Source organism: Tiliqua scincoides, chromosome 10, assembly GCF_035046505.1.
Source record: "Tiliqua scincoides isolate rTilSci1 chromosome 10, rTilSci1.hap2, whole genome shotgun sequence".
In the NCBI taxonomy this organism is placed as follows: domain Eukaryota; kingdom Metazoa; phylum Chordata; class Lepidosauria; order Squamata; family Scincidae; genus Tiliqua; species Tiliqua scincoides.
Window position 1 is genome coordinate 19,332,960 of NC_089830.1, and position 13,910 is coordinate 19,346,869.

Consider the following 13,910-nt stretch of genomic DNA (forward strand, 5'->3'; position numbering starts at 1 on the left):
GCAAACAGTGCAGGGACCGCCACTGCGATCAGTGATGCCCAGGTGGTCCAGCCAGGCGGAGATACCATCTTCAGGAAAATCATCTGCAAAGAGATCTCAAACTGGTTGGTTGGCAACCTTCAGTCTCGAAAGACTATGGTATAAGCCAGCGGTGCCCAAACTCCGGCCCTGGGGCCACTTGCGGTCATTGAGGCCTCTCAATGCGACCCTCAGGGAGCCCCCAGTCTCCAATGAGCCTCTGGCCCTCCGGGGATTTGCTGGAGCCCACACTGGCCCGATGCAACTGCTCTCAGCGTGAGGGCAACTGTTTGACCTCTTGTGTGAGCTGTGGGATGAGGGTTCCCTCTAATGCTTGTTGTTTCATGTCTGTGATGCAGTAGCAGCAGCAAAGGAAAGGCCAGCCTTGCTTTGTGCAAGGCCTTTTTATAGACCTTGAGCTATTGCAAGACCATTCATTCATTCATAGAAGTTCATCTTTAATATATTCATTTATGTGAACGTATGTAAATTTATTCAAATTTTAAATGTAAATTAATTCTTCCCCCCCCCGGCCCCCAACACAGTGTCAGAGAGACGATGTGGCCCTCCTGCCAAAAACTTTGGAAACCCCTGGTATAAGCCTACAGCACCCGGTATTCCCAGGTGGTCTCCCATCCAAGTACTAACCAGGCCTGACCCTGCTTAGCTTCCGAGATCAGACAAGATCAGGCATGTGCAGGGTAACAGTTGCTGATCTCAATTATGATCAGCAAAAGGAAGTTGTGTGTGCCCAGCTCAGGTTGATGGGGAAGAGCTGAGAGCTGGCTGGACAGTCTTAGATTTTTGCCTTTGGTACCATATTAAAGGGGTTCATTGATCCAAAAGTGGAGGAGAAGCTCTTCAGGGGACAACACTTGTACAGAGTCATCACATTTTTCAGTCTCCTCTTCCCTGTAATTCAGCATCCAGGTAGGTGATTCTGTTAGTTTCTGCGGAAGGAAAAAAGAGATAGACTTAATGGGAGAAAGGCTTGGAAGCAGTCACTCCACTACATAGAAACCTTGACAGAGAATTATCATCCATCTTCCATATAGCGTTCTTTAAGTATTCAGACATGCCCACCGAAACCAACACAGTTGCACATTATGTGACAGCATATTCGCCTGAACGAAGCCTTTTCATGGGGTGGTGCAGCAAGCAGGCACAGGGGCATTAGAGGCAGGACTAGAGGGCACAGCCTCACTTCCCCCTTCACTGAACATGAGAGAAGGAATGATTCAACAGAACAAAAAAAATACTCTTCTATAATTGGAGTTGGCAAGTCTCCAGAAACCACATCTTGTTCAAAGCTCAGATGGTGTAGTGGTTCAAGAATTGGACTTAGACCTGGAAGATCTAGGTTCAAGTCCCAGCTCAGCCATGAAGCTTCTTGGGTGACCTTGGGCCAGTCTCTCTCTCTCTCTCTCTCTCTCAGCCTCACCAACCTCTCAGGGCTGTTGTGAGGACGAAAGGAAGGAACCATTTACGCCACCCTGAGCTCCTTGGAGGAATGGTGGCATACACATGTGAAAACTAAACATATAACTAGATTCTGTGAGCTGACTCATGGCAAGGCACTTTACTTGCACAAAAGTCCCGAGGATGCAAATTTTGGGAATAAAACTCATCTTTCATCATGACAACTCCTGGGTGAGTTTCCATGTCTGTCTTCTCTGGGATTTACAATGTCAAGGCAGGGCTGAAGAGTTCCAAATGTTCCCTTGTCCACTAATTAAAAAAACAAACAAGCAAATTACCAAAGTGTCTGGCAGGCCCTCCTCTGGGCAGCAGGAATACTGGCAGATCTTGCAGGTTTTCCAAGCCGCTAAAGGAAGGACCAAAACAGCTACGATGAAGATGACCAGGAAGAGTGGGGCAAAAGTCACCAACATGGCCTTGCCATCTGAAGACAAAGGGGAAATCACTAAAGGCCAAACTAGGTTTGTAAGCAAATATTTATTTAAATAACTTATACCCAACCTTTCCAAAAGCTCAAAGTGGCTTACGATACTTGATAAAGTACCAAAAAAAAAAATTCCACGTATTAAACATTGAAAATCTCAAACTTAATTTAAAAAGTCAGCACGGCAAATGGAAATAACAATTCTAAATGCAGGTAGGTGGTGTTAGGTACTAAAAAGCAATCTACAACAAGCTTAAAATACTGAGGCTGCAAACACAGAAGTACACAATAAAAGTAACAGGCCAAATAAACACAAATGTATGGTATAGAGGGGAGATTTCTACTGGATCTGTGTAAAAACATCCTGTGTGTATGTGGGGCTTGAACCTGGCTGGGGATGCACAGGGAGAGGAAGGCTTGCTCTTTCCCCATGCGCCATTTTGAAATCAAAAATCTCCCCCACACCACACTGGATTTGAAGTCACTTCATATGATTTTGAGCTCCAGAGCATGAGTTTTCAACCAGGCCCAAGACCTCCTGGTGCCTTTAGCTATTGTGTCCAAATTTCAGAACCACCTCTCAAGGCAGAAGCACCTGCCCAATACTCCTTTGTTTTAAGAAAGTGTTTCCCAACCCGGGGGTCATAACCCCCCAGGTAGTCATACATTTTTGGGGGGGCACAAAACCCCTTAAGGAGGGTAGCAACCTGACCAGGGAACCATATCTATTGTTAGATTGGCACTTCCGGATTTAGCTTCTGATGTCACCAAATATGAATAAGTAAAAAAGAGATTTTTTTACTTACCTGTGTTTGGTGTTGGCAGCAGAAACCAAAAGTGCAGCACTAACGGCAGCTACAGGTTCCCCTCCTTAAGGGGGTAGCACCCCAACAAAGGTTGGAACCACTGTATCAAGAAAAAAAAAACATGAAGCTGTCTTTAAGTGGCGACAGCTTCCTTCTCAAAGGCTCTTCCCAACTTATGTTTTAACTGGGATTAAACATTTCCACTGTGATTTGGTTTTGCCATTTTATTTTATTTCTCAGGGCACTGTAGCCCTGACCAAATACTCCAGACTGCAACCCTGATCCAAATCACTTCCCTGTGTGGTGCTTTCTGGAAGAGAAAAAGCTGCTCGCATCCAGCATCTTTTTTGACCATCCAGCATTTAATACGGCCATCAAGGTCTGGTATAAAAACACCCTGCATGTTTGGTTTTTTTTACCCCAGAAGCTGAAAAAGGCTGTTCTGGAACCAGTTACTTGGCAGAGATCCATCAAAGGAGCACAGACAGCTTCATCTTAATTAAAGGTGACTGCCCTCCTCTTGCAGAGGAAAATCACACCTGGGAAAAGGAGTGGCAATGTTGTCCTTACCTGCGGCCCGCACACACTGCACCTGGCTGAAATTGCTGCTTCGATTAATGGCTTCCACAAAGGTCTGTGCTGTGACACAGTATTCAGCTCCAGGTTCCATAGTATCCAGGTGGATGGTGCTGCTGCTGTCTCTCTTCACTGTGTGGTACACCTTCAAGGAATTGGGGTTGAAAAGAAAATTCAGAGTCACAACAGATCCCAGGTATGAGAGGAATTAACCAAGACTTCTGTGTGTGATTCTACCTTGCTTTTGTCCTCCTACCTAAGTTTGAAATTGACACCATTTCCCAAGCAGTAAAAAAAACCCACCCTTTTGGGACAGGAAGTCATCTGTTTCTTTTTTTTCTTTTTTTGTAACCCATTTTGAGAACTTTTATTTTAAGACAGGGGTCTCCAAACCCTGGCCCGGGGGCCAGACACGGCATGCGGCGAACCTCTATCTGACCTGCAGCCAGCCTCTTATCCCCTAAAAGTCTCTGCCCCACTTGGCTGAACATGACTGGAGCTGGTTGCATCTGGAGGGTGTTCCAAGGGCCAGAGAGGTTGAATGAATGAGCCCATTCATTCATTTATTCACTCATCTAAGTTCCATGCCTAATTTATTTATATACATTTTATATTTAAATTTTTTTTCTGGCCCTCTACACCGCGCCAGATATTTGATGCAGCCCTCTGGTCAAAAAGTTTGGAGAACCCTGCTTTAAGAGAAGCATATATAAATACTAGTGTGACAGCTAAAAACTAAGGGAAAGGAGGTCTGATCTAGAGGGTAGAGCCTCCATTTGCCTGAAGATAACATCCACAAGGTAGCCAGTTTGAGGCCACCGGCACCGTGCGACCTTGAAGCAGCTGACAAGCTGAAGCCGAGCTATTCCATCTGCTCTGAGCGTGGGAGGATGGAGGCCAGCATGTGAAACCAGATCAGAGAGAAACACCTGACTGTTGTGGTTCTTGAAAGAAAGAACCTTCTTTCATTTGTAAAAATCCCTACGGGGATTTAAATAAGCCTGCCTATGTAAACCGCCTTGAATAAAGTCTTGAATAAAGACCAAGAAAGGCGGTATATAAATACCTGTATTATTATTATTATTATTATTATTAAGGGAAAGGCATGTTCACTGCATGGGAGGAGGTCTATCACGGGGGTGACATGTTGGCCTCTTGCACCAGGTGACACAAACCCTGGTGACGCCACTGACTCAAGGGTGTATGTCTCTTCCCCTGAAGCTGAAATAATGAGCACACTTATCTGGGAGAAAGCACCATTAAAAAAAATTGAGGGCGCAATCCTAACCACTTATGTCACTGCTTTCCAGCACTGGGCAATGGCTGCTTTTCCAGCACTGGACATAAGGGCAATGCAGCTCCAAGGTAAGGGAACAAACATTCTCTTACTTTGAGGAGGCCACCTGAGTGACACCTAACTGCAGGATGTAGCACACGTCCCATTGGCACCGCTATGCCAGTGCTGGAAAGTACTGACATAAGGGGTTAGGATTGCGCCCTTAATTAAATATTTAAGGAACTTCTTTATAAGTACACACACAAATACAAATAAAATAAAAGCAAATGGCATTGTGGTTCTGTCAGATGAGATAGATAGATCCCTAAACATCCAACAGCAGGTTTAGCCTGCTTGCCCAGGAGGAATATAGTTGCTTTACAAATGAAAGGTACCAAGTTCAGCACAGCTGAGCTTCTCATTTACTGCTTCAAGCAGGACTGGAGAAACAGATGACTCTTCACAGTCCCTGAGTTACGGCTGGCCTGTTCGCCTGCCTTTCTCCAATTCTCCTCCTCCTAATCCCAGAATCTGAAAAGGAATAGACGTCCTCTTTTTCCAGGTCATGTTCTCTTTTTTTAGCCTTGTGACCTGGAAAATAACTTAAATGTCCTCCTTTTCCCTGTGAGGAGGCCCCTGTAGGCAGAGCATAGCCTTCTGGTAATTAAGAAATTATATGTAATAAATTATGTGATACAGTGTTAAATTACTTAATAAATGTAAAACTATATTACATAGAGTATACGTTACACTCCTATTCAAAACATTCGTATTTTGATTTCATGTGGTTAATTTAAACTCAATGGGCACCATCTTAACCTGCACTGGAAACAGGCAGGCCAGTGGGCCTGTGCTGCATCCAGCACAAGTTTGGGGCCAAAAGCGGCGCAGCCCGAGGCAAGGGAAAACATTTCCCCTTACCCTATGTCGCACTGCTGCAGCCCCAATGGGTTTACTCGGATCTGCGCCGCCTGATGAGGTGATGCAGAGCCAAGTACAACAGAGCAACCAGAGGCAGCTTTGTGCCACTAGGGATGGGGCTAGGATCTGGATAACTGCCAGATCTTGGCCCCGCCTCCCGTTTCCGCCTGCTCCCGGGAATGCCCACCCTCCCTCCCTCCCTCCTTCCCTCCTCCTCCCTGCCCCCCCCAACCTCTGTGTCAGCTGAGCTTGGCCGACACAATTCACCTTTTCCCTGGGGCCTCTGTTGGTGTGGGGAGGCCGTCACACATTCGCGTGCCAGCCCATCTCCCCTCAGAGTGGCGCAAAAGTGTTTTATGGCACTTTTGTGGCACTTCCGGGCCAGCGCAAGGGACTGCCCAAATGCCAGGTAGGATTGCACCCTATATTATTATATTAGCCGCATGAAATCAATATATGGGTGTTTTTAGCTTTTATTTTGTCACATCCTACATTTTGCTTGGATGGCCCACATTTTGGGGTGGGCCATCTTGTCCTCTTTTGCAGTTCTGACATCTGGTCACCCTGAATGGAGGAAATGTGGAAGACAGCAGAGAGTAAGAGCCACTCCAGCTCAAAGCTCTCCTCTCCTCCCTCTTCTGCATTCTGAGACCGAGCACAAGACCCCAACGTACCTCATGGTCCCGGCCCTTCTTCCAGAAGATGATCCAGAATTCAAAGGCTGGTCCTAGTTGTTCCAGCTCTACTAGTAAATGATTTCCATCAGCCTTGACAGTCAGTGTGGGTGGAATGAGGGATGCTGTGAACAACAGACAGCCACCATGTGGCTATATCAAGGTCACACAAATCTCATTGCCTCAATCCAGGGAGGACGAATTTCTGTATTTTTTTGAAAAATTTATATCCCGCCTTTCCCACTGAAGCAAACGCCCAAGGCGGCTTACAAATTTCCACAATAAAGTGTACAATGTACACAATAAAGTGTACAATGTACATACCAAGATCCAGGTCTACAGAGCTTGCGTCCTGAGTACACTTCTGTACTGCAGCGAGTCATGGACTCTTCGCTCACAACAGGAGAGGAAACTGAACACTTTCCACATGCGCTGCCTCCGACGCATTCTCGGCATCACCTGGCAGGACAAAGTTCCAAACAACATAGTCCTGGAACGTGCTGGAATCCCTAGCATGTATGCACTGCTGAAACAGAGATGCCTGCATTGGCTCGGTCATGTCGTGAGAATGAATGATGGCCGGATCCCAAAGGATCTCCTCTATGGAGAACTCGTGCAAGGAAAGTGCCCTACAGGTAGACCACAGCTGCGATACAAGGACATCTGCAAGAGGGATCTGAAGGCCTTAGGAGTGGAGCTCAACAAGTGGGAAACCCTGGCCTCTGAGCGGCCCGCTTGGAGGCAGGCTGTGCAGCATGGCCTTTCCCAGTTTGAAGAGACATGTGGCCAACAGACTGAGGCAAAGAAGGAAGGCCCATAGCCAGGGAGACAGACCAGGGACAGACTGCACTTGCTCCCAGTGTGGAAGGGATTGTCACCCCCGAATCGGCCTTTTCAGCCACACTAGACGCTGTTCCTGAACCACCATTCAGAGCGTGATACCAGAGTCTTTCGAGACTGAAGGTTGCCAACAACAAGTACAGCAATTCCTCACTTAAAGTTGTTGATAGGCTACAACTTTTAAGTTAAATAATGAATCCTATTTTTCCAGTTGGCTAATTGATATACAGGCAGATCTTGGCCCTTCTGAGGACCGAAAACCACAGCTTCTGATTTTCAGCGCTCTGTGTAGGAATCCTCCCTTCCGTTAAGGTCACCAGAGGATGTGTTGCCTACCTGTAAGATATGGGGCAAATAGCAGTTTCTTTCTAGTGGGGTGGTGGTTTTCAGAAACAGCATAGGGAAAGAGTGAAACCCATCTCATTCAATGCTGTGGTCCTACTTCAAATTTGCACTACCTGACAGCAGCTTTTAAAAGAATTGACAGAGACAGAAGATGCATCCAAATCATAAATCCTTAACGTCTCATCCAGTCTGAACATAAAAAGAACCCTGCTAGATCAGGATATGAGGCGTATCTAGTCTAGCATCTTAGTTCTCACTGTGGTCCCCCAGCTGCCTATAGGAAGCTGACAAGCAGGAAGGAATAGCAAACCCCTCCTCTCACCATTGCTCTGCTAGAACTGGTATTTTGAAATATACTGCCTCTGATGTTAAAGGTAGCGCAGAGCCATCATGACTAGTTGGATACTCATAGTCCTCTCTATGCAAGACTTGAGATTAGGAGGGACGGGGTGCGGCATAGCATGGCCTTCTCGTTTGTGGCTCCATTTGGGCAGGAGGTCTGGTCTAGAGGGTAGAGCCTCCGTCTGCCTGAAGATAACATCCACAAGGTCGCCAGTTCGAGGCCACCGGCATCCTGTGACCTTGAAGCAGCTGACAAGCTGAAGCCGAGCTATTCCACCTGCTCTGAGCTTGGGAGGATGGAGGCCAGAGTGTGAAGCCAGATCAGAATGAAACACCTGAATGTAGTGGTTCTTGAAAGAAAGAACCTTCTTTCAATTGTAAAAATCCCTATTTAATAAGGGATTTGGATAAGCCTGCCTATGTAAATCGCCTTGAATAAAGTCTTGAATAAAGACCAAGAAAGGTGGTATATAAATACCTGTTATTATTATTATTATTATTATTTAAAGATTATGGAATCTATTACCCAAGGGCCAAACTAGGATTATATTGTGTAGTTTGGCTGTGGCGTGCTCAGAGAGTTTTTTCGGTGGGTAAATAGCTGGGAGGGGGTGCTGACCCTTGATTGAGACCCTGGCATGGAAGGAGGGGGTTTTAACATTGCACGGTCCTGATCATATCTCCTGTGCACACCCCAGTTGCTATTTACTCCAAAAGGATAAATACATTGGCATTGTTTCAATCTCATTTCTTGGAAGTTGCCCGGTTGCTCAGTATGGAAATGTTTTCCTGGCAGTAATTTCAGTGGATGTGAACGTGGCTTTCTGCACAATGAGAATCAAGACTGACATTCATGGCTGGCTTCTCTGATCCAGATACACTGAAGTCTCAGTCCACACTGGTCCATACCCATCCATACAGCAGACGAGCTGTTATAACACCAAAGCTGATTGGCTAGAAAGTGCAAGTGGCTTCCAGCTATCAGTCTTTGAATGGTGCAAAGGACCATCAAGCAGATACCCAACACATATCTCACCTCTGAGTCTTACATTTGTCCTCAATTTTTTGCTCACCCAGTCTTGTTTTTCTGGTAGCAAGTCCCTGGGGCTAAGGTGGAGCAAAATGTTCTCTCCATTACCAGAACTAGGCAGTTGGCAATCTTGCACAGACTTGCAATCTCTCTTGCGTTGCAAAGATACCATTTTGCCTGCAGGCTCCGGCTAGTAGTAAAAGTACCAGCAGGAGCTAGGGAGAGGACAAACCAGTTCAGACCAGGAGGGAGACTATACCAGTGGTCAGGGCCTAGGAGAGGGGAGTAAAGGGGGTAATTTGTACCTGGGTCCAGGGTCCGAAAGGGGGCCCAGGAGCCAAAGGAGGGGGCCTAGAAAGTTCCTGGATCTGACATTTTCCTATCTTACCTGAACTAACTGCCAGCGCATAATGCTGGGGCACAGCCATGTGCATGCAGTGTTAACTGCTGCCGCAAGCCATACACACCAGGCCCAGGAAAGCATCCATGACCCTCCTCAACACAGTGTCAAATCTGGGAGGAAACTGGCCTGCTACAGTAGCTCATTGGCTTGTGGATCCTATAACCATGATGGAGTGTATAGAAGCTCAGGGACCCAGCTGTGGGGTTATAGCTACTGTAGAAGTTCATTTTGATTCATTCTAGTGTGAGCCTAAATATGATAATGCTAATATTCTGCAATCCATTTTCTATATTTCAAAAATTTTAGAGAGACTTAGGAGTGGTTTTCCATATGACTTTATCTAGCTGCTAATGCCACATGGTTGGGTAGACCTGGACTCTGCATCAAGAAGCCTAGTAGACCTAACCTTCAAAGACTTTTGTGGCTCTTAGCATCCTTCCCCATCTTATTTTGCCCCCCCCCCTTTCTGCCCATCCAAATTCCCCCCCTTCCTCTTTGGGAAGAAGTCCAGAAGAAACTTTGTACCCCCTTCTAAAATTCCTCTCATTGGTTCTGCCAGTGGTTCACAAACTGTGGGTTGGGACCCACTAGTAGGTCTCAACCTGATTTTTGGTGGGGCGCCAAAGTGTGATGGAAAGATCAGAAAACTAATTGTTTTCTGATTATTCAAAAATTCAAGGCTATTCAAAAATTAAATACTGTAGCTTCTAATTACCCAGCAAAGAGCTCAGCTCCTGCAGTTTGTAAGCAAGTGTACCTATAAGGAGATAAATGTTTGAGGGTCTTTTTTCTGGTTATTATTACTTTTTCTAGATCTTTTTTAAAAGTCTGGTAAACCGAGATGGGTCCTGATGGCGCATTGTTTTAAAAAGTGGGTCCCTGTGCTACAAATTTTGAGAACCACTGGACTATACCGATAAAAAATATGATGTAGAAAAAAGGTACTTTCAATGGCTGCATCAGAAAAAAAATATTAAGGGGAACACAGAAGGGGCAAAGTGCATTTTGGGACTTTCTAGAAAGACTTTCCTGCATATTATGTCTCTACCAGATAATCTGCATCTCAAACTGTCTTACTGCCAGGTTTAAAATAGGACAGAGCTGCTGTCTCTAAGAGCTGGTGCAGAAGACATAAGGTCAACTGGTGCAGCTTTTCATGGTTCAGGCATCAAACTGCACCTGTTGAATACGACAGGGGGTAGCTACTCAGTGAGCAAGGGAGATAACACCAGAACCAGGGGACATCCACTAAAATTGAGTGTTGTGAGAGTTAGGACAGACAAAAGAAAAATATTTCTTTACTCAGCGTGTGGTTGGTCTGTGGAACTCCTTGCCATAGGATGTGGTGACGGCATCTGGCCTGGATGCCTTTAAAAGGGGATTGGACAAGTTTCTGGAGGAAAAATCCATTACGGGTTACAAGCCATGATGTGTATGTGCAACCTCCTGATTTTAGAAATGGGCTATGTCAGATGCAAGGGAGGGCACCAGGATGCAGGTCTCTTGTTATCTGGTGTGCTTCCTGGGGCATTTGGTGGGCTGCTGTGAGATACAGGAAACTGGACTAGATGGGCCTATGGCCTGATCTAGTGGGGCTGTTCTTATGTTCTTATGAGATGCCCCCTCATATAAACATTGTTTCCTCTAGGTCAGCATTGTCTGCAGCTATCTAGGATTCCAGACAGCTTCCCCAGCCAACTTTGCCTGAGGACTCCAAGGACTGAACATGGACTTTTTTCCCTTTTTTCTAGACAAGAGTCCCAAATGCTGTAGCCTTTCCTCGTAAGGGAGTGCCCCAGCCCAGTAATAATTTTTGTCGCTCTCTTCTGCACCTTTTCCGTTTCCACTATATGGAAATGGTCTATGTATTATTTACTCAGAAGTAAGCTCTGTTGTGTTCAGTAAGACTTATCCCAGGTAAACCTGCATAACATTGTAGTAAAATGAGTTACATAAGAACATAAGAAGAGCCCCGCTGGATCAGGCCAAAGGCCCATCTAGTCCAGCTTCCTGCATCTTACAGTGGCCCACCAGCACTGGGGAAAAATGATGACCTAGACATTCTGCCCTAAGCAAATTTCTCAGTTTGCTTCTTGCTAAACCTGATGCTTCTTCTCAAGTTCCTTCTGAAAAACATTTCAAAGGTAGCACCTAAGCACTCCTGCTGGAGGAGGTCCTACTCTCCCTTGACTACACTACTGGTGAGGACTAGAGCCCCTAATTGTGCCATTAGGGCAAAACAAGGCATATGAACACTTACTTGTGACACGGTTGAAGAACTGGTTGAGAGTGGCCCAGCATGAGACTTGTGTACCCACAGCTGCCCTCACACGTACATTGTATGGGACGGTGGCAGAAATGTCTTCTGTGATGTCACACTGTGTATTGCTAATGTTTGAACACTCTCCAACAGGGATCCAGCTGTCATTGGCGTAGTCTCTCTCATATTCTCTGGTGAAAATGACAACACATATAAGGAAGGGGCATCATATAGTCCAGGGGCGACCAAACTTGCTTAAAACAAGAGCTGCATATGATAAACTCCAGGTGTTTGAGAGCCACAAGAGAGATATTTGGCCACCCCTGAGCCTGTCCCGGACAGGTAGTTGTCCAGATGGATCTGACTTGGGGCACAATCCTAACCAGGTCTACTCAGAAGTAAGTCCTATTTTGTTCAATGGGGCTTGCTCTCAGGAAAGTGTGGTTAGGACTGCAGCCTAGTCTAGCATTCTGGTTTCTGCGATCATTCACCAGCTGTCTCCTGGAATTCCACAATCACAAGCTGAAGACAAACAGACTTCCTATATCATTACCCACAGCACCTGTTATTCATACATTCATTCAGAGCATACAACCTCTGACTCTGGAAGCTCCATTGAGCCATCATGACTTGATAGATCTCTTCCATGTAGTTGTCAATTCCCCCTTGAAAGCCAGCTAAGATAGTGGCCTTCATCACATCCACAATTCACTTTGGTTGATCCCCCAAATGGTCCCCTGGATTTGAAAAAGCAGGAGAGGAAGTGAAGAGGAGAAGAGGTCAGAATGGTGGTTAGAGCAGCCCACCCCCTCCTCCATGATTTGTCTTCTGCTCCACTCCTCTCTTTTTTGAATTCAAGGACCAGAAGGAAGAATGGAAAGAAGCAGGAAGATAGGCATGTGCCCCTTACCAATCTGTCACCTAAGGCAACGGCCTCAGTTGGCCCCATGGGTGGGCCAGCTCCCTTCCTTATAGAGTTCTGCTGGTGGAGATTTGTGCTTTCATACATTCTATCTATAGCTCAGTTATACAGAATATTGCCTCCAAACAGGGCAGAACGGCTTGCAAATAAACATTTGCGCAATCGCTAGACAGTATTTTTCCTAGCAGCACCCAACAATGTGCGTCACAAACTTGCCTAATGGCTCCGGGCAGAAAAAGCTGCCAAAATAAGAGATTCCCTCTCACTTTTTCAAGTGGGCTGAGAGCCCAATCCTATGCGTGTCGATTCAGAAGTAAATCCCATTATAGACATTGGGGCTTACTCCCAGGTAAGTATGGATAGGATTAGAACATAAGAACATAAGAACAGCCCCACTGGATCAGGCCATAGGCCCATCTAGTCCAGCTTTCTGTATCTCTCTTCCCACTCTCTCCAACAGGCCTTGCATGGATTGGGGTCCCACTCTATATCTTATTTAGCATGTCCACTAACCTACCCTGTACCAGACTCTGCCTGAAATTAGCTAACATCCACAAGGAGAAAAAAACAGAACAAGAAAACTTACCCTTGGAACTCAACTGAATATTTCACCTCTTCTCCAGACACAGTCACTGGGCTCCATACCAGAAAGTGTTTCATATTCGTGGACAGGATCGTGATGTTCTGAGGGGGTTGCAGGAAGGTGCCTTCGGGTGGGAATTGCCCCACAAAACAAAACAAAAGAAAGCCAGAAGTTATCATTGGCCCCATGAGTTGTAATGGAGAAATTGAAGTTCCTTCCTGCCTTTCGCCCGAACTAGGTTGCCATAATGTCACCAAACCCAGACATTTAATGCAAATGACTATAAATGAATGAATCAATGAAAGTAGTTTGGGGACAGGCAATTTGCATTGAGAAAATAATGCGTGGGAAATGATGAAATCTCCTCCTCCAAGCCATAGTTCCCACCCAGTCAGCTTCCCCCCCTCTACTACAACCGCATTTGGTTGGAACGAAAGACGTGGAAAATCTCCAGCAGGGAATTCAAAGACATGTTAAATGTCATATCTAGATTGACCCATAGTTAAGCACTGGAGTGTCTCAAATTGTTTCCATTGCGTGCTCAATGCAATCTTCGGCAATTCAAAGTCTTCATTTGCTGGCTATTTTGAAGGAGTGCATGTCAACTCATGCCGATCTTGTCTGATCTCGGAAGCTAAGCAGGGTCAGTCCTGGTTAATACTTGGATGGGAGACCGCCTGGGAATACCAGGTGCTGTAGGCTTATACCACAGTCTTTCGAGACTGAAGGTTGCCAACCAACCATGTCAACTCTCTCAACATGTCTATGCTGGAGACACCACCATGTCAATATTCAATGACATGAGACACACACACATAGGAAAGCAAACAGGAAGGAAAAAGTCTTTTTATGCACTCTACTGCTCCTATTTCAAGTCCATCTTTCCACCATATCTGCCTAAATACAATACAGGTTGCTGACTTTCCTTTTTTTCCCAAGAGGACTGCTGATACGTGCAGCAAATAAGAATCTAAACCAGGGTTTCTCAAACTGTAGGTTGGGACGCACTAC

At 45.8% G+C, this 13,910-nt stretch overlaps 1 protein-coding gene and 1 pseudogene across 1 annotated transcript; both read right to left on the minus strand.

The window, feature by feature from the left end:
- Positions 1–617: 617 nt before the first annotated feature.
- On the minus strand, positions 618–734 carry LOC136661872 (5S ribosomal RNA; annotated as a pseudogene).
- Positions 735–839: 105 nt separating this feature from the next.
- On the minus strand, positions 840–13,003 carry IL20RB (interleukin 20 receptor subunit beta). Its single transcript, XM_066638799.1, has 6 exons — positions 12,903–13,003; positions 11,395–11,585; positions 6,175–6,299; positions 3,298–3,448; positions 1,776–1,921; positions 840–968 (listed from the first exon to the last, which is right to left on the minus strand). Exons 1-6 carry the CDS (start codon positions 12,974–12,976, stop codon positions 840–842), a joined length of 816 nt encoding a protein of 271 aa, XP_066494896.1. The 5' UTR covers positions 12,977–13,003.
- Between the last annotated feature and the right edge of the window lie 907 nt (positions 13,004–13,910).